Raw genomic sequence first — 26529 nt, 5'->3', positions numbered from 1 at the left:
GCAAAATTTCACGAATAAAACAATGGGAGATTAACGATATTTCAATTTGGTTTAACTTTCAATGGATAGAGTTTGTGTTTCCAACATAATCGGGATTTATTTAATTGATTCTTTTGTTGTCGAGTTAACGACTTCGGATTATCCTTCTCTAATCTGTCAGTGGAAAAACACCCATTGCTCCTTATTCTTAAAAATTGAACTAGTAATCGGCGAAAAAGGAAAAAAATAAATTTTCATTGATATCGTCAAATGATGTCGAAACCGTCTGATTTGTATGGCAAGTCTTTTCTGGACTTTCATTTAATGACCTAATCAACAATGTTTTTTTTTTCGATAGAGCTTTTAATAGAAAGTGATCGTTGAACTTTGAGTAATCAGAAAAGCTGTTTTTCCATCCCTTTACAAGACAGTGTATGGTATTTTCAAAAATCTTTCTCTTAAATAAATGGAATTTGTTGCTAGAAAAGAAGTGTGATACCGATACCTGTGTAGTCTGGGAAATTATCAGAAGCATCCATAGGTCCATCGAATTCAATCGAATCCAAATTATTGACAGGGATTGAATCCAGTGAAATGAGTTTTGCAATATAATCATCTTCAGCAACTAGCTCATACCTTTTAAAAAAGAATCTTTATTAAAAAAGTATTTTTATACTATGACCTGGTAAATAGTTATCCTTTTAGGGAGCAGTCATTAAGTATAGCATAAACCGAGGTGGAAGGGATTTGAATAGGGCATGAATTTTTTTTCCCCTCTTTTGGGTAGGGTATGAAAAAAACTTGAAGGCTTTATTGGGTAGGGTACAAAAATATTTTGAGCTGAATTTTATTTTAACAAAAATTTCAATTTTGTCAATTCCCTGAAATCTGAGAAATTTTAAAGTGACATAAAGCTGCCATCTGGTAAGGGGTAGGGTACGAAAATGTTCATCCAATTTTTGGTAGGGTATGAAATTTATTTGAGAACTTTAATAAGGTATGAAAATAAGAAGTCTGCCAAAAAAATCCCTTAGGGTGGAAGGGATTTTTTTATGCCATTTTTTTCTCTTCCAAAAATTTTTGCAGTCCGGCCCATGTCAGGCCAATCTATTACATGATTTCACATGTTTTGATAGAATGTGATTCAGCAAATCAACTTACTAGAATCTTAAGCATGAAAATCAATGACAAAGCAAGTGTAAAACACTGTAAAAGTACCGAGAACCATTGAATTCTTAAATGAAAAAGCAATGAGGGTTGAAAAACTAAATGAGTAACCATTACAGTAGAAACATACGTTGATTAGATGTCATTTGTAAGTTAGATAGAAAAAGCTTTGATTCTCTGTGTCACAGCCTTTCTCACATCCACTTAGCATTTTTTTCAGCCAGTGGGGGTACAAATAACGGAGATTGATATTCTCATTTCTTTATGACTGGAAAAATAGCACAGAGCATAATTTTCCACTGGGGACGATAATTTTCCAGTGTAAAGGGGTCTCAGTGGGTCTGTGAGAAGGGGTGTTTTATCGGCTTATTTGGTAGAGGAGAATTTTTACCTTTGATCAGTCAATGTGTGTTCGATTTTCATTCTGCAATAATATTTGGCGTGCAAACATTTCCCATAAACATAATCCGTTGATGTTACGATGAATTCGAAATATGTGAAGAAGGGACTCAATCCTGAAAACAGAAAAACAGTCAAGTCGTTATAAATTTAGCCTGTATCACCCCGTCCAAGGTAGTTTTTGTATATTTTGAAAAAACTTGCTGTAACAAACCGAACTTCGCGTTATCTTTGCAGTCAGTGAATGAGAATTTGGTACAGGATACTATAAATGGAACGTTAACAGTGTTTGTTACCTTACCAATCAACTTTCTATCACGTTTATAAACACCCTGGTCAGCTGTCGTCTTTAAAAATTAATAAATTATCAATTGCAACTTTATCGCTGGCACTTGAAATTCATAATAATCAATCGTATAGAAAGTTGTTTTAGAATAAAGATGATTTGCTAATTTAACAAGTCCAATGTCATTGCAAATTCGAATAAGGTAAATCCACGACTCCCCTTTTGGTACTTTTTGATAGCTAAATACCTGGAGTGTTAGGGGAAAGTGTGATGGTTTGTCCTCGAATGTTTTTCCTGTCTTGACCCAGGGGATTTGGATTGTTTTTCATAGACTGGCAAATGAAAAATTAACTCTGGGGAAGTCTAGATTCTATGCCGGCAAATTCTCAGCAAGCCCAGTATCAGTATTTATATAACTTGAATATGTATTTGAGGTGGTGAACAGAATTTTCTGAATTTTAGCGAATTGTAATTTTTTTCGTGCCTTGGACTGGTAAAATTCGCCGTTCGCCGGGCATATGTGAGACCACTGCTGTTGACTCCTCTCTTCAATTCACGAGTACAAAGTAAAGGATTATAGATAAATGGGGTTGAAACCATTGACTTCCAAGCCTCGAAGGGCTAGACTCGAGACTCCTGGATGGGAGATGAAGTCACTTATTTCCCACCTAGAACACTCCCGAGTGGTTTTTACACAAACGCCGGATTGAAAGTAAAACCTATCGCTAGATTTCAACAAATACAGTTCTCAAAAACAAAGGAACCGCTAGATACAATCCGTAGTCGTTCTATGCGCGTTCTGGATGGGAATTAAGTGGTTTTACTTTTTCGTGCCTGGGAAAGGTTAAAGATTCTACTACTCTAGCCCTTCGGGCTTTAAACTCAATGGTTGAAACAACGACCTTGAATATGGTAGATGCTCATTTGATTAGGGTAAATTATTAGAAAAAAGAATACCTTTCCACGATAGTCCTTGGTCTTTAGTCAAGAAACAATTCGATTTTGTAATCCTAGATACGAAAGAATTAATAATTTTATGACCCCTTGTGACGAAAAAAAATTTAGTATGTTTGAATAATTTACAGCTCTTTTATTAATAAGATAGAATTAAATAAATCTTCATTTTAAAAACGCGTCATCTTTTTATACAGAAATACTCAAAATCATTGGAACCTGCACTATTGTTTAAGCAAAGAAACATTGTTATTTTTGGGTGTTCCCGTATAAAACATTCCATATAATGACAATTTCTAGTCTAATTAACGGGGACCTCTACCAAACTCCAAGTATTATATAAGGAGTACCAATCATATATTTATAAAGCCCGAAGGGGTAAGATGTCGTACTTTAAGCCATCACAAGAAATTCAGTTTCTATTGTTTTCAAAAGTCAACGTAGCTTCTGATTGGTCAAGCGCTGAAATTCGATTATAAGTCAAGGATTTCCTACCTAACCACGGCACACTCTTAATAGCAAAAGTACAACATCTAGCCCTGCGGGCTTTATAAATCTATGGCACCAATCCGTTAGTGGATACCAGCAGCCTAGACTATTAAAAGAATCTGGAGAACAAAAAATACAAGATCATTTACTTACATAAAATCACAGCATTCAAGATATTGCTCTCTCTGGCAACAGACATTCAACAGCACAATACAAACAAGAAAGCAAATCCAGGATGGATTTGACCATCATTGAAAATTTACATCGACCAACATTCAAAAAATCACTTTATATGGACAAACATTAAATAATGGAATAATTTGGACACACATATACACAGAACGCAAAATACATACATGTTTTTTTTTAAGAACATTCAAAATTTTTGAAGCCTTTGGATGTTCTTAATTTCACCATTTTGTGACCATTTTTACCTATTTTCCTAAGAAATTGACTGTTTAGAGTCTACGAAGCCTTAAAATGTTCTTAAATTGTTTTTAACATTTTAGCCTTTAGCCTTTTAGGTTCTTATATAGTTTGTTCTTATAAAAAAAAAACGTATATCAGCCTATTTCAGGACGGAATTCGTGTTTATAGAACTGCGAATTCGAGGATGGTGAAAATGTTTATTTAATGTCGTCCTCAGTTGATCAGGATCTAGAGAAATCGGGACTAACCGACTCAGAAAAACATAAATACATTTACTTGCTTTTATTTCGTGCCCGCGTTGAGTCATCTTTTAAACAATGAAGGCTAGGGGGTACGAGAAGTTTTTTTCACATTTGTACAATACAACATGTACCATCCCAGCAGCACGAGAGACAAAGTGTGTGTCCCATGGTTTCTTTTTTTTTTGTCCCCAAGCCTTAACAGCTTTTACTTGTTGTTTTTTTTTTACCTCGCAACTTTTTGTAAATATATAAAATGATTGTTACAAAACAGATGAGCAACCTAGCGCCTAAGTCTGATTTACACCTTACACATTTTAGACCAAATTCAACTTATTAAACGGCCTCATTTAAACCAATCCATTTTTAAGCCGAAATCGCCTAAAATGACGTAATCGTCCAAATTGACGTCAAATAATTTTGTATAAAAACACTTTTTTTTCTATAGAAATATCATTCCCTTGAGAACGGACCGAGTCCAAAACATGTCGGGAAAAATCAAAATATAATAGCCGCGTTCTTTTTCACCGTTCAACATAATAAAACGGATGTGGATATACGAACATTTTTATAAACAAATATAAAATAGACTTACAGGTCAGCTTTGAGAGCACAAACAAACATAGTTTCACCAAGAGATGTGGTTGCCATGACGATCCCTTTCAATATCATATTCTCCATCCCTGGCCACACTGCAAAAAAAATTATATGAAGATATTATTCATTTTGTAGCCATACTACGAGAAGAAAAATGTACAGATAAAATGTAAAGTGTCTCTGTGAAAAAGTCAAGGGACTTAGATATAATGTGACTTATCAAAGTATCAGCGGTAGCCTAATCGCTAGAAATGTGAATTTTTTTCATATAAAGGAAAATAATTTCGTTAAATATGATCGGCCATTTGACCTTTATTGAAAGCTTCACCAGCAGTGTGGTGGATCGACCAAAATGGGGCTAAACTTGATTTTATGAATTAGACGCACACGAAACTTTTGGTAATTTTCTTTTTTTTGGCTAAAGACTACTGTAATTTTAACCCTATTGGCCCCAAGCTTTTTTGACTTTGGTATCCCCAGGGGGGGGGGTAGAATCTACCACCCTCGATTATTTTTGATCTAGAAGAGCTATGGTCATGAAATTTGGTGCAGATGTTCTCCATCATGAAACAAATTTCCAGGAAGAAAAAAAAAATAGATGACGTCATTCAAAAACCGATGACGTCATCACAAAATTTCCACCTGTCGGAAAAAAGCCCAAATATATAGTTTACTAAACTGTCTATTACAATCGAACCAATAAAGATATTTAGATTCTGTTTAAAGATTCAGAAAGATAAAAGGTTGTTCTTTAACATAATTGCCGGTTTTGAAATTTCCATGAAGACTTTTACTTAAAATCTATGCTGAAGATGAGTAAAATTTTCATAATTCGATGACGTCATAAATGACGACGTCATCATTTTCAAATTTATTTTTTCAATCTTTCAAATTTATATTGTCAATGCCTATCAGGTGTCAAAATTTGAAAATGATTGAATAAATAGTTCAGAAATTATCAGCACTTTTAAATTTTGAGTTTTAAACGGTTTTAGCTGGATTTTATGTCATGTTTCACAATAAAGTCATAAAACCTGATCTGAACAACCTATGACCCTAAAATTTTGCACAAGTACTCTTAATAAGATTTTGTTAAAAGTCAGAAAGTTTCAAGTCGTTTTAAAAATTTTTCTCAGAGATATTCACAAAAGAACTCCAGCGTGGTAGATTCTACCCCCCCTGGGGCTAATAGGGTTAACGTGTAAAAAAGTTGAGGGGTACCAAAATTAGAAATCAGAGGCGAATTTTCAGCAACCCCAAAAATAGGGCGACCCTCTTGACCCTCAGAAAATTATAATTTTATCTGATTAAAGAATTCAAGTAGGAATAATTTAATCCAAAAAATTTAAAAATTTCGAAAAATTGAGAACAGCCTAGCCTGAGCCAAAATTGTCTGGTCTTTATAAAAACAACGTGTATAATTCCAGATGTTCCCTTTAGGAGGATAGGAATCAAAGTATAAAAAAAAATGTTTAAATTGATTCATGATATGCACCATTGCAATGTCTTCGACATCAAACCATAGACCCAACAACTGATTGGTGACGTAAAATCAGCCAATACGTACTTCCAACCAATCAGCTGTTGGGTTCGTGATTTAAAGACATTGCAATGGTGCATATCATGATTATCATAATTTAGTTAAGATTACCTGGCAATTTTAGAAAATCATTTTCGTCAGTCCAGTCAGCAAAAGCTGTGTCCGGCAAATTGGAGACCCTTATTGGCGCTCCTCCCATCTTGTAATTGCCATCTTCATCTGTCCCAGTAACAAAATATGATGCTCTCTCCAATCTGTCATGCCAATATAGTTTTGATTTGATTTGATGTGTGACTGTATTTTTAATTTTTGTGAAAAGCAATGTATAGCGCCCACACGCCCACCAGGCGGGCACAAGTTGCCAGAAATGGCTATAGAAACAATCTCCCTTTGTATCTTGCGCAGCACCATATTCATTGTACTTGAAAATTGAATCTTTACATTTAGCAGATGAATGTTTCACCCGGCTGTCTTCAGAAACGTATAAACATTTTCCACTCTTTGCATTTTGAATACGAAAGGCAGCTCCTAAAACGGTGAAATTAGACGTAAATATGCTCTGTTACAGTGATAGTATGGGCGGGAAAATATTATACGCGCTGGGTTTACAGCCATTATGGCGGTATATGGCGTTATGGCGGTGTATGGAAAAAAATCGGCGGGAGAGTTTCAAAGCAAACTCTATCAACTGTAAACTCTTTTCGCCAGCAAAAAAACCCGTTTGCGAATTTATTCTTCGGCTGTGGGTTCATTTCTTAGATAGTGATTTGTCTTAGTTTCACTAGTGAGGTTGATGGAGTGACTGAAAAGTAATTTTTTCTAAAGAATTAGAGGCCTAAAAGCCTTACGCGAAATCCTACAAAATATTGGAGGCCACTGTGAGGTTATGGCACCCTTGGCCCCGTATGTGCGGGTCTGTTGAAAACGGACCGATTTTAAAAACTTAGCCGCTAAAAAATCTTTTTTTAGTCTTTTTGAGTGGTGAGAATTAGTTTTTTTTCGGTCTAAAATAATCCCAGAGGGTAGTATCCGGGGGGGGGTTGGATACTAGGGTTGCGAGCTGACGGGTATGTGCCGCCCGATTTTCAACCCTCGGACCCTTAGCGTGACTAAAAAGGAGACAAAATAGGAAAATTTTGCGAACGACCCTTATTGGACTAATTTGACCAATTTGTGATCTTTCAAGGAGCAAAAAGTAGAAATTTTCCTATTTTCCCGACTCTTAGAGGAGCTGAAATTTGATTTTCTGATTTTTCCAACTCTTACAGGGCCTTTAAAGTCGCAAAAAAGGCACCCTTGAGGGCGGCACATACCCGTACCCTTCACTTGCCCAAGTACCCCCCCCTCCGGGTTGTATCTTTTTTCTCAGAATAAAATTTTCCGCTAAATTAGCACCGGTAGATTACAACCATTAACACAAAGTTAAAAACAAACCAGCTGTCACACAACGTTGTTTCAACGTTCATCTAACATTATATGGATGTTGTGAGCGTTAGATAAACGTTGAAACAACGTTGTGTGTCAGCTGGGAAAACACAACATAACGAACCTTCATGTAAATAATAGAACGAGCCACCAGCCGTTATACTGCTATCGTGAACGTGACTTTCCTCCTTAAATGTCATTTGGTTCACGCTGTCACATTGCCCTCCAAACTCATTACCTTTATTACAATAATTTATATCCATCATGGCACGATACATATGTGGATACATCGTCATGTCGTTGAATTTATACGTCATTCGAACGTTAGTTTCACGATTGTTTCGAAACGTCGGATCCATAAATGGAATCTATAATATATAAAGATTAATGTATACAATGTCACTCAAGGATTTAAGTCGTCTGCACTGCACTGATCTCTGAATACAGCACACTTGATTGGGTTATACTGAGTGTGATAAATTGCGTGGCTTGCGTGCCTTCGTGGGTCGGAAAAAAATTCGTGGGTCCATGAAAAAAATTCGTGGGTCCATGAAAAAAATTCGTGGGTCCATGAAAAAAATTCGTGGGTCCAAAAAAAAAATTCGTGGGTCCAAAAAAAAAATTCGTGGGTCCATGAAAAAAATTCGTGGATCCATGAAAAAAATTTGTGGGTCCATGAAAAAAATTCGTGGGTCCATGAAAAAAATTCGTGGGTTCACAAGAAAAATTCGTGGGTCCAAAAAAAAAATTCGTGGGTTCACAAAAAAAATCCGTGGGTCCATGAAAAAAATTCGTGGGTTCACAAAAAAATTCAACGAAATGAGAAACGCCGTAATAATGTGACATAATTTGTGGTTATAAATAAAGAGACATCCAACGGGGTTATCCAAAACGGATTTTTTTTCTTTTTTTTCTATTGTTCTTTGTTCGAAATATTGGTGGGGGTGAGACATTTAAGTCGATCAAAGCTTAGTGGGGATTTAAAGATTTTTTACGTTTTTCAATGGGGATATGAGCTTTTTTCAGTTGCTATGCTTTTGTTCACCGGAGAAGATTTTTTGGGCCTGAATTTCCAGTGGGTAGGGGTCCCACCGGGTCTGTGAAACAGGGGTGTCATGATATTCACCAATCCGGAACAAAATGAGATCTCCGGTTAATTTTATGACTTGTCACCAGTTTTGGGATTAAGGGAATAGAGTAATTAATTTCATTCATTGTATGACAGTTTCATTGCATTTTGAAAGCAATTCTAACAGTTATGCATTACACGAGTAATAATATCTATTCCTTTAATCCAAACTGGTGGCAAACACAAAGTTAGCGGTATCTTGTGTTATTCTTAAAATGCATTATTTTTATCCTTCAACATATCCTTATATCTGCAGAAAATGTTCTTTATATGTTTCAATATTTCATCCCCCATGCTTTCATGTAAAAAGGATTAGCGTATTAAAACCTATAAACCCATATCCATATTAAATTGTTTGGTTCAGGGGTGTGGTGTTACGCAGATAAAAGGAGTGGTCAGGATTATTGCTAGAGGGTATTGTTGTTATATCATGGTATGGTATGTTATATTTCTTTTTTAGAACTAAGTACATTTAAAAACTCCTAGGAAATGGGATTAAATATGTTTTTTTTGCCACATTCTCACTTCATGTGGGAGGAACTCCCAAGGAATTTCGTAGTCATACAATTTTGGCGGAAAGAAAATTTGGCGGATTTGGCGGATTTGGCCGAAATCCTCCAAATTAAGTTCCCGCCAAAATTTATTTTTTTCGCCATCCACCAAATTAAATTCCCGCCAATTTAAACTTTGATATGATTCCTTTAAAGGTGTTTTTGCATTTTGTCGCTGTTTTTACGCCATTTTAAGGTTAAAATTTTCAGCAACCGCCAAATTAAATTCCCGCCAAATTTAGTTTTTTCGTCCATCCGTCAAAATAAATTCGCTCTGAAAAAACTTTTTCGGCTATCCGCCAAATTAGTAGGGGGCCAAGCCTTGGGTCCTGTGACATCTTTTCTACGACCTAGCCATTTTTAGTCTATTAAAAAGAACAGTATATCACAATATATTTTTGAGAGGGAATACGCGGATTAGGCCCGGGAAAACTTTTTATGGCCAAAATAGTGACGCAATAGGCAAAACTGCAAGAGAAATAAGGGGTAGAGAAATAGCTTATTTTCAAAAGTCAAAATAAACGAAAATGATTGGTACTATCTGAAAGAACATGAAATTTTGAGAAATCATTTTATCTGTCTTTCTTCTTTTCTTCAAATTCTTTTTTGTTCTTGATCTTGATGTTAAAATTTTACGCAAAAAAAATTCTTAAATGCAATACATAAAATTTGTATTTACCAAAACCCACGAATTTTTTTCATGGACCCACGAATTTTTTTTGTGAACCCACGAATTTTTTTTTTGGACCCACAAATTTTTTTTGTGAACCCACGAATTTTTTTTTTGGACCCACGAATTTTTTTCATGGACCCACGAATTTTTTTTTTGGACCCACGAATTTTTTTCATGGACCCACGAATTTTTCTCATGGACCCACGAATTTTTTTCATAGACCCACGATATTTTTTTTGTGGACCCACGAATTTTTTTTGTGGACCCACGAATTTTTTTCCGACCCACGAAGGCACGGAACACACGCAATTTATCACACTCGGTTATACTCATAGATTTATAGAAGCTTCTAATTGGTCAAGTGCTGAAATTCTATTGTAATTTCACGTGACCTATTAAAAAGCAACAGTTTTCTGCATATATCATTTGAAATAGTTACGAAGAGTCAAATCCTCCTGTTGAAGATCACTAACACATCATAAATTACAAAAAAGAGTAGAAACAACTTCTTATTGCTCAAAAATATTTGTTGAAATGTTTTTTGAATAATAAAACATTTTATTAGTCATCATGTAAATTCTACGATAAAAAATAATTGAATTGATACGCAGTATTTCCTTAACGGAATACACCTTTTCGACCGTAGCCGACAATTGCCGCGCGGGCATTTTTTTGTCCATTTTTTTTACCACCCTAAAGCCGTTCCAGTCTTTTTATCGCAACTAAAGACAATAGAAGTCCTTGTTTTCGGGGATTGGCGGGTCCAACCAAAATATTTCTAGCTTAATGCACAAGGGTAGTTGAACCCGACTGAAAATGCGGCACATCAAAGGCCGACTATTATTTTTCTCCGATGGGAAAAATGGCCCGCTCCTTTAGAACTTAAGCGTGGGCGGCCGCCAACCCGTCAGAGGATAAAGTCGTCTTTCAAGACGGTACAGATGGCTGTCTCACATAAATCATGTTGTCTTCAATAAAACTATTGAAATATAGTGATAAGTCCTCTTCCACAACGTCTGGGACCGGAAGTCATAGAATATCACCTATATCTATTAATGTATACAGTAGCGTAGACAAGGGGGGCGCAAAATTTGTGTAGGGGAGAAGATTTTTTTGACACAGCAATCATCTATTCATAATCTATATTATAAATACACCACAAGCGATTATGTGAAGCTCAACACTTAGTGTTTTGAGCACTCTGGTGACAACAACAGTCTATGCTCGCTTACCCGAGCCGCACTGATGAGTCCTGGGAAGGACGAAACACGTGTCTGCGGTATGATAAATTATAAATAGATGATTACAGTGTCATAAAAATCTGCTCTCCAACGCAAATTTTGCGCCCTCCTGTCTACGCTACTGATATAACAGTTAAAGGCGAGCTAAAATACAGAATAAAACAAATTTTTGTTCTAAAGGTTCATTTACAAATTTTTGATCCACAAATACACCTTTTTTCTATAAGAATGGTGTAAATCCATTTCATCATGGATAGTCTTAACTTTTTTGGGAAAATCATCCTAAAATATTCTTACAGTATTCTTAGGTTAGGATCCTAATTCAGACTAGATTTAACATTTAGTACATACGTCTCGAGCATAAAATGGCATTTTTGTGAAAGGAGAGCCTTACTTGGGGCTAATTGACAATTTATAATTGAAAATGCTTTAAAAATGACATTCTTAGCTTGCGTAGCAAAATTCCATGATGGTGATATTCTTAGCATTATTCTTAATTTTTATATAAAAAAAGCGTGTACACAACATGTCTTACCATGTAAGTTATAGTGCTTTTTGGACTATCATAAACCACTTGGAAACTACCAGACATCACATTGGTATACATGCTGTCCCTGTGGTAAATGATGGCCGGTAAAATCAGCTTCCAAATGACGTCATAAATACGCGCATGTCCTGCCGTTTCGTACAATGCGCGGTAGGTTGGAAAGAATGTTAATGTATCTCTAAAAATCAAGAAGGTAAAAGTCGTTCTCCATAAAGTAATGATTGATTTTATTATATTAGATAAAGCGTGGAAATACAGGGTGTCCCGAAAAAAAAGTATCGAGTCGTACCGCTTCTATAGAAAGAAAGTTCTTGTGTGCGTTTCACTAAATTTGCAATACAGGGTGTCCCTAATTAAAGTATCGAGTTTGAACATGCGATTGAGTAGAAAAGTTTGTGTGTGTTATAGCTAAAATATAAGAACGTTCTCCATCACACAGGCTTATTACAAAAGGAAGTTACGTATAAATTAATCGTAATGATAAAGAAAAAAGGGGGAGAGCTTAAAATACAATTTTGTGAACACGCACATAAACTTTTCTACTCAATCGCATGTTCAAACTCGATACTTTAATTAGGGACACCCTGTATTTATCAAAGTTTCTCTCTGTGTCATATTAATTGCCACGGGACTTTTACAAAAAACGATCTCATGCTTTTTAATAAGACGTGCGCGATCGCGCTCGCGCTTAGTAAAACGCTCGTCAATCTCGTATGGTGAGCGAAAAATAACGCGCGTCAATTATACTTTGATTCTATAGAAAAATATCTAAGGGCGTTTTGTAGGAAATCGCGCACGCTAAAATTGGTTCACGTGCACGATTTCGTAAAACGCGTTGTCTTTGTTACGTGAGTGTTTCGTCGCTCTCCTAATTATTTCTTCCTGGAAAAGCCTGGATCTCAATAACTTTAACGTCATGAGGATTGTAAAGAAAGTTAATCCTTTTCAATTATAATGGCTGTTGTAAAAACAATTATTTTGTTAATATATATTTTCTTGCAACAAACCTTCTACTCAGAATCATGTTCGAACTCGATACTTTTTTTTCGGAACACTCTGTAGAACTTTTCATAAATTACGTTACGAATATTACTTGCCTCGTTTTGAAATTATAACTCCTCACGGGTTTTATTAAAACTACTTCACATTCATAAAAAAAATCATTTAATGTCTCAAGGGACATACACTTTTTTTTTTATAAGAACCAGTAAATTTTTGTTGAGGCTCGGCTGTTCTTATTTTTTTGGCACTTCGAGCCTCAAGTTGTTCTTATCCTGTTCTTATTTTTAGGGCAAATTTGGGGGTATTTTTGGGTTTGAACCCTAATTTCATTAATTTGGCCCTTATTTTACCTAAAACTCAGCAACTCCAGGCTCAGGATTGTTCTTAAATTGTTTTTATTTTTTAGCATTTTTGAGCCTCATTGTTCTTATAAAATTGTTCTTATAAAAAAAAAAAGTGTAATCACTATGGTAATTGTTTGAATAATGGGCAAGTGATGTTCGTGACGTAGTTTTTGAAAAGGTCTATTCTGAGCAAAAAATACACTAAATGTTTTCTTTTTTTATAAGAACATTCATATTTTTTAAGCCTTCGGATGTTGTTAACTTTAGCTTTCAGCATAAAAATGTTCTATACTTGTTCTTACTAATATTTTCGCCCTCGAAGCCTTATATATATGTTCTTAGATAGTTTTTTCTCATAAAAAAAGTGCAACGCAACAAATTGATACGTACAATTTGATGTCTGTTCTGGATTTTTTTCAAAATCCTTTAACCTCTGTAACTCAAATGACTCATTAACTCGAGCAAGTTTTCTTGTCCCTTCAGGTGACAATGCCTCATAAACCAATCTTCATAACTCGAAATTTCCTTGACTCGAGGAAACTCTAAATTTTAACGTAACATGAGACCAAAGGCTAATGATCTGAGGATCTAAAAGCTTGTGAATGGTCCAACTAGGCAGAAAATATATGCGCGAGAAACTATTTATACTCCTCCCAAATCGAAATATCCGATTAGATAAAGTAGAAAGCCTGAAAATATCATTCTCACCTGAAGAACTTCAGATTCTGCACGACGCTAAAATACCAGAAATGCCATTAACATATTCTGACTATTTGCTCCGGCCTAGGAGCCTTAAATTCTCTCTCGTCCGAAGACGACGACAACGACGGTCAAGACATTTTTATTTGTTTATCTAATCCGATGATCTATTCCGATTTAATAAAAACGGATTATCTGGATTTCGATAATATTGCGAAAGTATTTAGAAAAAGATGGCTGCCGAAAGTGGGCTTAGCTGCAAATCTCAGTGAAAGATAGTGATCATTTTCATCATTATTCATGATGTTTTGGACATGATTTATGAGAAGTTTGATGCATACTGGTCTAACAATGTGGAAAGACTTTGGAGAAATTTTGACCATGAATCGTCAGCTGCTCGAGTGCTTAAATCTTGCATATGGCCATATGGCTAACTTCTCTAGTTTTATGGACGCACAAAAAAAAACCATAAGCATAAAACTCTGTAACTTGACAATGGAATGAAACTTTCAAACACACATCCATTGGAATTCGAAAGAGAATACTAAAATTACAACATTACAGTGCAAATTACAGTATTATGGCTTAAAATGATCGTTTTTGGACTTTGTCGTAATTTCATCATGGCTGGCGACCGTTCCTTTTGATTTTTCAAACCCGACACAGATTTTTTACAAACATATCACTATGAGAATTCAATAAAGGATATTAAAACACAATTCCTGTGTAAATTTGAACAAGATTGGAGAAATTTTCACAGTGTTATGGCTTAAAATGATCGTTTTTGGACTTTGTCGTAATTTCATCGCGGCTGGCGACCGTTCCTTTGATTTTTCAAACCCAACACAGATTTTTTACAAACATATCACTATGAGAATTCAGTAAAGGATACTAAAACACAATTCCTGTTTAAATTTGAACAAGATCGGAGAAATTTTCACAGTGTTATAACTGAAAATGATATTTTTTGGACTTTGTCGTAATTTCATTTGCTGGGGCGACCGTTCCTTTTGAAGATTTTTCAAACCCGAAACAGGTTTTTTCCAAATATACCACTATTTATTACATACACAATATTGTACCATTTTATTTGGTTTATCCTACTCTCCCTCAAGTATTATCCCAACAGAAAAAATAATGCTTAGCTAAAAAAAGCCCGTGACCTCTAATTTAGGCTATTTTTCTCCCCAAAATTTTATCTGGACAATCAAATCAAGAACTTGGAGATATTGACTTCTAATGTTTATCTCCTTTAGCTCCAATTTTGAACTTTTTAGTTGAGGATGAGTGGGCGGGGGTGGGGTTGGTTCTTTAGGCAAGAAAGTGCATGTGTAATCACTTAGAAGAGCTAAACTTCCAGCTGGTTTTTTTATTTGTTAAGATTATTTCTCATACTCGCTCTGCAATAGAAATATTACTGGGCTTTCTGATCTGTTCTTATTAGCAGTTTGTGGGCAACGTTCTAACACAACTAACTCAACAAGCTCATCTTTCACATCTTTTAATCTCTTAAGCCGGAGCTTCCAGCGCAGCTGGTTTATTTCAATTTATAATATAAATCAAGCTTAACCTTTGTATTCAAGCTTTTTAAATTTCAAAGTATTTGGTTTTTCTTTCTCCCCTCCTGTTTACTACAAATATAATCATAAAGAGACAAAGAGTTTCTTACCCAGGTATGAGGGTAGAAGTAACTCCGTAGGGTCGTATTTCCATAAAATATTCTTGTACATAAACTGTCTTTGCGCTGTTTAATTTATGCGCCACCGATCTCATGTAAACTTTCTCGAAATCATCCGAAGGATCTGTCAACACGTGCGCGAAAGTTAACCAATGTTTTTTTGAGACATCGTCCAAGGCTTTACCTGTCATCTATTAATTAAAGAAATACAGTGAGTAGTTTGTTATTTAAAGCTTTTTGTTTTTAAATAAGAGTGAAATTGTTTGCTTACTCATTAATTTTAATTCACAAGCGTTTTCACATTGAATTGACACGGATGCGGAGCAAGATTAGTCAAAAAGTAGAAAAGAAAAACATTTTTTGCTTACATCAGCATAATAGAATAGGCAGGCACTGTCCTGATATGAAATATGTATCTGATATGAAACGGGTACACTTATATAAAAATAAAACCTTTAATTCGAATATTATCTCTTTGGAATGATCTTTCTCATCCAATGAAAAGATTTTACGTTTTTCTCACTCTTCAAAAATGGAACAATTTTTTGATTCATCCCTCACACCCATGTCTCACAGCCCCGGTGGAACTTTTTCCCTTGGTGGGGATAAAAATTCCTATTGAAATCCCGATGGGATGGTTTTGGAGTGCAATTCGCTATAACACTGAATTTTGAGTGGGAATGAAATCAAAGTCAGTTTCCCAGTGGAGCCAAAATTCTATTTTCCCACCAGGGGCGAAATTTTGGGCAAATTTTCTAGTGGGGCTGGGATCCCAGCGGGTCTTTGACACAGGGGTGTTCCTTAAGAAAGATTTTAAACATATATAGTTTTAAATGTTAAACGTGAAATACCTTAAAGGGAAAATTAAGTCGGAAAAAACTTTTCGTCGGGCTAAATAATTGCAAAAATTGTTGTCACTTATGTGAAAACCTTTTTCGCCACAACCTTAAAAACTGGTCATATTTGGTTAATTGATAGTTAAGAAAAACTTCTTCATTCGCCTAAAAGTTTCTCACTTATCCTTGACTAAGTTTTTTCCATTTTTTGTACATAGAGTAGAATAGATAGAGTATCTAATATCATACGCGATATTTGACTTCCCATTCTAACATATCACTAGTAGACACTTGATCAGGGTCTACTGTGGTGCTACGTTCTGGATGTTCAACAGCATAAGCTTCGTCATCTTCATGTCGATGATAAATCTGTTGATCATTCATGACTTCAGGATTGACATTCAAATTTGATGATGGCGCCGATTGGAAGGTTACTTCTTCGATTGAAAAAATGTCATCTGTATAAAAAATTTATATATAAGGCGAGACCAATTTAATTTGTTGTTTTACGGGCCAAGCTACCCAAAAAAGAGGGTCGGTCGGTCGGCCAAAAATAAAAATAAAAGTAGAGTTTCACCTATAAAATCTCCTAAAAAGACGAAAAAGGTCAAATTCATGGATAAAATGAAAAATTCTCAAAACCTTGGAAAAACTACCAACATTTTGAAAATTTGGCAGTCTGTAAAAGCAACGAAAATGAAAATGTACCACCAAAATGAATTTTTATTTCGATTTTTGGAATTTTAGGGTCGGTCGGGCCCGTAAAACAATTTCATCAACTTGGTCTCGCCTAAATGATTTTTTTCTATCTATTTTAATCTATCTCAAAATAATCTGCATTAGAGACAAAAAGTGTAAATTTTGGCATTTTGGAGATCTTTTGATATTGTTAATCTACCGATCACAAATATTTCCCACCATTCTTTCTAAGAAATACCCGTTTTGAGTTTTTTAGTTACTTGTGAATTTAATTTTCAAATCAAAGGAAGCTCTACATTTCAGAGGGTCACCGTAAGCACAAGCTTCTTGCTAGTTTCAACCAAACTGGATACGTTCATCTAACGTTATATGGACGTCGTAAACACTAAATAAACGTTGAAACGACGTTGTGTGCCAGCTGGGTAGCTTGAAAAGAAATCTCACCAGATCACTAAATTACAATATTGTTATAAATGCAAACTTCCAATGAAGTGGGACGGATGCCTGGTGTATACTAGTCTGTACACAAACCCAGTATCTACGTTATTGCCGTAGAGGGTTTGTTGTCATTGTCTTTTCTCATTTGAGATTTTTCAGACCTACCACTGCGATGGAGTGTTGATGAGGGAGGGGAGACGATGAAAGAAGTGTTGCTATTTATAAATCATACTTCATCGCAGAGGTCTCCGTACGGGTATATTTTTATCAAACAGACAATTGGCATTGAGTGTACTACGAAGCGAAAAACGTGAGATACATTCTTCTGGTACAGAGTAGCTGTATACATACTTAATCCATTTGGACTGTGATTCAATGATGGATCTCTAGCGTTGACCCAGATATTGAAATAGGGCGCATCATTGAAAACGACATTTCGTAAATGTAAACCAAACTTATATGTTAACAATTCTCCGGGCATCGTTTCGATTGTTATCTCCTGGTTGAAATTTGTGTAATGCTCCACAACTGATAATATGAAATAAAAAGGATTATTATACGTTTTTTTATAAGAACAAACTATATAAGAACATAAGGCTTCACTGGCCAAAATGCTAAGAACAAGTTAAGAACATTACAAGGCTTTGTGGACTCAAACACTCTTTTTCTTAGGAAAATGGTCAAAAATATTCCCAAAATGGTCAAAATAAGAACATGCTAAAGAACATTTTTAGGCTTAAAACTCAAAAAATTAAGAACATCCGTAGGCTTCAAGAAATTTGGATGTTCTTATAAAAGAAACGTGTAGAGATTTATCATGAGTTTGTACTTTGACCTTGTTTTCTGACTAGCCATATTAGAACCGTCGAAAGTCAACAAATCTGTTATTACAGTGGAGTCTACATAACTCGATAACACGCACGGAGAATACATATTTGTTCGAGTTAAAGAACTTTCTTGTCGGAGTAATGTTTATAAGACATTGTTAACCATAAATTTTGCTCGAGCTCAGACGACATTCGAGTTATCGAGGTTCGAGTTGAAAAGATTCCATTGCATCATTATTAGATTTGCTATCGCGATCATTGCTATATGTTTCTAAAAGTTTTCGAATAGAATCTACCACCCTCGATTATTTTTTATCTAGACGACCTATGACCATGACCATCATGACACAATTTTCCAGGAAGAAAAAAAAATTGATGACCTCATCCAAAAAGCGATGACATCATCACAACTTCAACTTGTCGGGAAAAAGTCCAAATATATGTTTAAAAAAAATACATGTCACAGTCGCACCAATAAAGATATTTAGATTCTGTTTAAAGATTCTGAAATATAAAAGGTTGCCCTTTAACATAATTAACGGTTTTACATTTCCTATTAAGATTTTTTCTTAAAATCAATGCTGAAGATGAGTAAAATTTACAAAATTTGCTGACGTCATAAATGATGACGTCATCATTTTCAAAAAAACTTTTTGAAATTACAAAGAGAATTTCAAACTAATTTCTAGCTGAGGGGACAAACATTCTATTTCGAATTATAGAAACATTTGCATAGCAGAGATTCGAATTAGAGAGAGTTAAGTGTAATAAAATTTTTATACTTACATGAATTTTTACAGAGAGTAATTTTAAACCATTTTCCATCTGAGGGGACAATATTTTATTTCGAATTGTAGAAACATTCGCATAGCAGAGGTTCGAATTAGAGAGAGTTAAGTGTAATAAAATTTCTACACTTACATGAATTATTACAGAGAGTAATTTAAACCATTTTCCAGCTGAAGAAGACAATATTTCGTTTCGAATTATAAAACATTCGCATAGCAGAGGTTTGAATTAGATAAAGAGTAATATTGTAAACTATACTTTAAGGTCCCGAATAGACATCCCCTACGGCTTATTAATCTTCGAATATTTTTCGGACCCCCCCTGTTCTTATTAGGACCCCCCTCCCCCCGTTTATTAATTTCCCAGTTTTTTTTGTTTTTGAGTTCAAGTGTTAATCAGGCTTAATCTATTTCGAACGACCTGCAAACCAGGTCAAATACGTGGAGAATACCTAGAGTAATGGTATTTCTAGACTTACACGAATTATCACAACCACCTCCAACTCCCACCAAACTGGATCCATTACATATGTCTTGACCAGAATTATATGTCGGTGGAAATACTGCACAATACCTCTCTTTTGCGTATTCCGAACTTTTCGATCTTTTTCCCACGAGACATTTCCTGGGGTTCAAAGACCAAGGTGACCATTGGCCGTCAACTACAAAAAGAATGAAAATTTGAAATATCGGTAATATTGTTGGTCAAAAGATATTCAAAACATTTTCATGGTAAAGCCCAGCAGCGTAGACAGGAGGGGTGCGAAATTTGTGTAGGAGAGCAGATTTTTATGACAGAGTAATTAATTATTCATAATATAAAAAGATAATTACAGTGTCATAAAAATCTGCTCTCCTAAACAGAGTTTGCATCCCTCCTGTCTATACGATGAAGGCTATATGATGCTCGAATATATCAAAGATATCGGAAATCTAGGTGGATATACACCTATCAAAAGTGCTTGATATTCAGGTGGTTATTTGTAAATTAAGTATTTTTCGTGAATATCCAGGGGGGTCAAATATTTTTGAGAATGAAAGAAGACAAAATATAAAAACATTTTCAACTTTTGATCATTCTTGAAGATGAAGCAAGACAGGGTTAAACTAATATTAAATGTTAAACTTCAAAATACTATCCACATAAACTAAGCACCTGGAACATCTTCACATCTCCGCTTGCTAGGCTGAATTTAGAACGCCATGAGTCAGACCTAACTTACAGGCATTTGATCTATAAATCATTTATATGCTCTAGTGTAAATGCTAACCATATTAGGCAGAAAGTTCTAAAGCTAAAAGAAAAATAGATCATCTTTTTTTATCGTCACACTCTGAGTGCACCCAGTTCTATGGTTCTATCAATCTTCTATATAGTTTATTTTTTCAAATAAAGCGTTCAGATTTCATTTGTACTTAGGATATCGTAGTGAAAATAACATAAATGATAACCAATTTATTTCTAAATCATATTGTCTAGATAAACCTTTTCCGGCTTTGAAAGATTTGAAGTTTCATCATGAAACTTGGATTTGAATTTAAAACGCCATGGTCTGACTGACTCAATGATAATTTACTTACAGTTAATAGACCTTTTCATAAATTAAGTCACGAACATAATTTGCCTCGTATCCAAAAAATTACCATGGTTATTATGTCTCTTGAGACATTTAATGATTTTTTTATGAAGATGAAGTAGTTTTGATAAAATCCGCTGACAGTTAATCCCCCTGGCAATAATTTCAAAACGAGGCAAGTGATGTTCGTAAAAGGTCTATTAACGAGATTTGAAGCGTACACATAAGCGTCGAATTATTCAAACAAATATCGTTCTTTTAGAACTGTGGGTAATTTTACACCGTCATTACCCCCCCCCTTGTCTCACAGCCCCATTGGAAGTGTTTTCCCTCAGTGGGAATAAAAATCTCTATTAAAATCCCACTAGGAACATAAGTTCTATTGTTTCGAGCACAAAAATTCCGGTGGGGATGGTTTTAGATTGAAAGTTTTTCTATTGAACTTTAAGTGGGGATAAAAACAAAGCTAATTTCCCAGTGTGGCTGAAATTGTAGGGTATTTTCCCCACCGGGGATAAAATTTTGGGCGTATTTTCCCAGTGGGGCTGGGGTACCAGCGGGTATGTGACACAGGGTATGTCATTGTGTCAACAACATCCCAGCTGACACACAACGTTGTTTCGACGTTTATCTAACGTTCACAACATTCATATAACGTTAGATGAACGTTGAAATAACGTTGTGTGCCAGCTGGGATTCTTACGACATTTAATTCTAATTTCTTACCAGAGCCGGCACCATAACTATTCATATTGCAATACACTCTGTCGTCCATGTCAAAAAAAGTATTAGATCCAACAGCACATACACATTGCCCGGTTGTTATGGTATCATCGTTGTAAATATACATGAGGTGTCCATAATTCAAAGATTTACAATTTTGTGAACATTGTGCATAATCGACATTTTCATAAACTTCCCAAGTCGTGCCTCCTGTTTCTCCACGCCCTCTTTCAGCATTAACGCAAACTAAAAATGAAAAAAATAATTTCAAGAGTTTTAATTATTTTTTTCATGATTTTTTTTTCATTGAAAAATATATTCTAAGTTAAATAAAAAGCAAATTCTTCATTCTCCTTCGAGAAAATGCAAGTTGTCCTTAGTGTGAACAAGCGATTAAATTAAATTAATCAGATGAGGACAGCTTGTTCACACTAAGGACAACTTGCATTTTCTCGAAGGAGAATAAATAATTTGCGTTTTATTTAACTTAGAATATATTTTTCAATAGTTAAAATAGTTTTGACAAGAGTCACACTTCAGTTATTTGGGAAAAAAGCGTGTTTGTAGAGTGTATAATAATAACATATTATTTTAAACAGATGAGGCCAGTACAAAAAATACCATCAAATGACATTCTAATAAACACGTCAATGGTGTGCGCGCCCTGGGATCGACGATGAGTTCAATATAAAAAATCTCTAAACAATCCCTACAAGCTCACTCAAAATTTTCTTAGATATATTTTACATGCTACATCTGATCTTTGTGAAACTTACGCGAGCAAAACGAGCACGAAAATTTTGGGTTATTTTTCTAATTTTGACTGAGAACTGCCAATTCTGCTAAGAAGCAAAGGAGTGCTGAAATTAGTAATCAATGGTGCCATTTTTCCCTTTGTCTTTCGGTACCCCTAAAAAATCGGCCCTGTCACTACGCTATTGTATAGAACACGCTTTTTTTATAAGAATATACTATAAGAATATTTATGATGAAATTAACCAAAAAATTAAGAATATGGTAAGAATACCACCGTCATGAAATTTGGAAACTTAACCTAAGAATTCCATTTTTAGCGCATTTTACCATTAAATTGTCAATTATTACCAGCAATACTAAAAGGTTCAACAAAAATGCCAAATTTTTGCTTGAGGTATGTACTAAATGCTAGATTTCGGCTTGGATTGGATCAAAACATAAGAATATCATAAGAATATTTCAGGATGATTTTCCCAAAAAAAGTTAAGAATATTCTAGACGATCCTATCGTCTACACAAGATCACTAAAAAAGGGAATAGGAGTTTAGGAAGTGTGATAAATTCGGGTGGAGTAAGCAGTGGCAGAGATGTTTAACAGTTCCAAAACTCTACCGCCACTTTTTTCCCGTAAACCGCCCTGACGCCCTAACTCTTTCCCGCGTTTACTGACCTTTAAACGGACGATAGCATCGTCTAAGAATCGTCCAAGAATATTCATGATGTATTGAAAAAACACCATTCTTATAAAAAAAACATTATTTCTTACCGTCTACTGCTTGTACTCCGACGCTCAATGAAATCTATAAAAGAATAAATTAAAAGTGAAGACACGTGTGTCTTTAAATATGTCTTAGACTAGCAAACTAGTCTGTTAATTAATCATGTCAGAGGGCGGGAACATAAAGGCGGCGGGCGTTTGCTAGAATAGGAGCTGAGTATGAGAACGAGCAAAACTTAGTGAGAGGCTTCTGATTTCAGCCCTTACCGCCAAGATATTTTCTTCCTATGCTTACCTTACTCCTACGCTCACCTTTCCCGCGTGATACCGTTCTAGCCCGACTGGTATGCCAGTCTAAATATGTCTATACAACTTTTCGACCGTAGTCGAGCGGTCAGGCGCGTACCACTTTATTATTATAGTTTACCACCCTAAACTCGATCCAATCCTTTTTTATACTTTTTTCTATTGTCTTTTGGTGCGAAAGATTGGGACGGTTTTAGGGTGGTAAAACGGACAAAAAAATGCCGGTGCAGCAATTGCTGACTACGATCGAAAAGGTGTATAGGAATCAGCTTGATGAGTTGATAAGGAAAATAGGGTCCTTTACTAGGGTATGACCATTTGTACCCAAAAGATTTTTAACCAAGAAATGCTTACTTTACTTTCAACATTTTTTTGTCGACGTCCATTTCAACATCATAAATTATTTTGTTAAGGTTTCATGCTAACTTTATTCAAAATTTGCAGAAGTTAAATCCATTGAGTTTCAAGCCCGATGGGCTAGAGACAAGATTCCTGGATGGGAAATGAAACCACTTATTTCCCATCCAGAACGCCCGCGGGTAGTTTTTACACAAACACTGGATTGAAACTAAAATCTATCACTAGATTTCAAAAAATGTAGTCCTCTAAAACAAAGGAACCGCTAGATAGAATCCTTTGTCACGATTACGACACGTTCTATGCGCGTTTTAGATAGGAAATAAGTAGCTTCAATTTCTCTTACCTGAGAAGGGTTAAAGTTTTGCCTCTAGCCGTTCGGGCTTGAAACTCAATGGTTAAATCCCTCCAAAAATTGTTGTACATATTTTTGAAAAAAAATATTATGGAAAAATAATGAAGAAGGTAAAAAATCAAGAAAAAAATCATAATGTAAATGGGGAGATCAAAAATCAAAAAAATCTGATGCACTTTATTTCGAGTGATTCAATTAACCTCTTCATGAGAATAAAGAGAAACGTCCACTTTGCTTAAAAATGAAATGAAAATAAATTTTGAAAAATGACTTACCAAAATACCAAATATAATACAAGCAACTTTCGAGTTCATTGTTCAAAAGGAAAAAACTGCAAAAAATACTCCCAATCACTTATATTTTAAAAGCACCAATTTAATTTTCGTGAAAAATCATTTTCTCATTTAAAGTTATATAAACTAAAATAGCGAACTCGATAAAAGTATGACACCGTAGAGAAAAAAAAATGTAATCGATTTTTTTGCCAACCCAAAGACAATGTACACGTTTTTTTTATAAGAACAAACTATATAAGATCATAAAGCTTCGATGGACAAAGTGTTAAGAACAAGTTAAGAACATTTTAAAGCTTCCGACTCTAAAACACCCGAATTTTTAGGAAAATGGACAAAAATACTCACAAAATGGGTGAAAATATGAACATATTATGCACATTTTTAGATCTAAAATTCAAAATGTTAAGAACATCCGAAGGCATCATAAATTTTAAATGTTCTTGTTAAAAAAACGTAATTTCAATGGTTTTATTTTCAATCGATGAAATACCACAAAATAATATCTTGATTCATATTGAAATAAGAATTTTTGAATCGATATTTTAAAAGGTCAAAAACTATTTTTGTTGGTTGGTTGCCCAGGAGCATTCATTGCCACATTGAAGGTAATACAACCCCTTATTGAATTGGAATATTAACGATTCCTTTTATGATGACTTATAAATATTGGAAAGTAAGAGCTTTCCATGATTCTAAATTAAGTAAGAATTTTTACCTTTAAAATTTTCTTGAATATTTTGACATATCCTTTTCCTAGAAACTTTTTTCATATAATGAGATTATATTTTCCGGTAATATACCGTATATTAACGGTTCTAACTTTGTTGTTTCACACTTGTGATTTCAGGGTCCGTGCAGAGAAATCAAGCTGCACACCTTAACAAAGAAAACTATTTTTAAATCGTACCGTAAATTTCAACTGGGTTGAAACTGTTTTTTCTTACAAGACAATTGGTATTCTATTCCATAGTAAATTATATGCCAAAAAAGTGTTTTTATTTTTCGACCATAACTTTCCAAACATTTGTCGTATAAAAAAACAGCGAAAACAACGCATCTTAGGGGTCAATCAGTTTAACACTTTCATTAATATCTTTTGACGGAATTAATATATTTTTTTGAAGTTCTTTCATAGTGTTACTGCCTGATTTAAGATTGGAGCTTCGTTCCTGTGAACACAGACTTCTCACAAAAGATCTGATCATTCATTCTGCAAACTCTACGCGCTCTTATCTAAAGGGATAAAGTGAATGTGACAATCTAATGCCGACGTTTTATGTACAAAACAATCATAGCACCATTACATTTTGCTTTAGACAATCGTCCGTTACAGTGATAGCAAAGGTGGAAAAATATACCAGCGGAATTAACAGCCGTTATGGTGTGTACAGAAAAATCGGCCTGCGAGATTTTGAAGAAACTGAAATTTTACCGGCTGTAAACTCTTTTCGGCAAAAAACCCGTTTGCGAATATTTTCTTCGAAGATATATATTTGTCTTGAATTTTCAACAATTTTTAATCAAAATCTGGTCGGAAATAGGTCGGATTCCCACCAAAAATCTACCAAACTTCCAACAATTATTAATCAAAAGTTCTGGTAGGAATTTGGTCGAAATTAGCTCGAATTCCAACTAAAAAACAACTTAACTTTCAACAATTGTAAATCAAAATTTGGTCGAAATTTGGTCGAAATTAGATCGGATTCCGACTAAAAATCAACTTAACTTTCAACAATTTTAAATCAAAATTTGGTCGAAATTTGGTCGAAATTAGATCGGATTGCGACCAAAAATCAACCAAACTTCCAACAATTTTTAATCAAAATTGCGGTCGAAATTTGGTCGAAATTAGATCAGATTCCGACTAAAAATCAAATTAACTTTCAACAATTTTAAATCAAAAATTGGTCGGAAATAGGTCGAATTCCGACCAAAAATCAACCAAAATTCCAACAATTTTTAATCAAAATTCGGTCGAGTATAAATCTTTAATCAAAATTTGGACGGAATTAGGTCAGATTTCGATCAAGGAATTCAAAAATCCAATAATTTTAATTCAAAATTTGTTCGAAATTTGGTAGGAAATAGGTCAGATTCCGGTCAGCCATGGCGTGCGTGGACTGCAGCTTTGCATTTCCCAAGCTGACCAGCACAGAGCTGAAAGTTGCCGGCGGCCTCTTCATTCTTGAGGAAGATGGTTACAGACAGTCTTTCCTACGATAAGTTTGAGGACTTCACCTATTCCGATAGATAGGCAGGGCTAATACCAGGGTTCTTGTCCAAAGGTATGAGCGTACATGATAGAAATGCTTCCAAGTCTCTGCCAGTTTCTTTGTTGCATACCTCTGTGCACAATATTCTCGTTATTCGTGCGAATAACGAATAACAAGTCGTTTGAAAGATCACCGAAACTTTTCGACAAGAATATGCACATTTGTGCGTCGACCTTGGAAGGAAAAGATGAACCTCTCGTTTTGGCAGCCAT

The 26529-nt window shown here is 34.9% G+C and overlaps 1 protein-coding gene across 1 annotated transcript; it reads right to left on the bottom strand.

Annotated features, from left to right (window-relative positions):
• Window positions 1-1533: 1533 nt before the first annotated feature.
• On the bottom strand, window positions 1534-26529 carry LOC136807841 (uncharacterized). The gene is made up of 12 exons (XM_067064463.1): window positions 26388-26529; window positions 21260-21502; window positions 19436-19618; window positions 17693-17869; window positions 16454-16662; window positions 15360-15559; window positions 11634-11823; window positions 7629-7872; window positions 6191-6607; window positions 4538-4634; window positions 2789-2841; window positions 1534-1661 (listed from the first exon to the last, which is right to left on the bottom strand). The coding sequence occupies exons 1-12, from the start codon at window positions 26527-26529 to the stop codon at window positions 1534-1536; spliced, it is 2283 nt and encodes a 760-aa protein (XP_066920564.1).

The sequence above is a fragment of the Clytia hemisphaerica genome, unplaced genomic scaffold, assembly GCF_902728285.1.
Source record: "Clytia hemisphaerica strain Z4C2 unplaced genomic scaffold, Clytia hemisphaerica genome assembly, whole genome shotgun sequence".
NCBI classification, from domain to species: domain Eukaryota; kingdom Metazoa; phylum Cnidaria; class Hydrozoa; order Leptothecata; family Clytiidae; genus Clytia; species Clytia hemisphaerica.
Note: the sequence above shows the minus strand (reverse complement) of the source record. Positions and strands in the feature narration are given on the sequence as shown.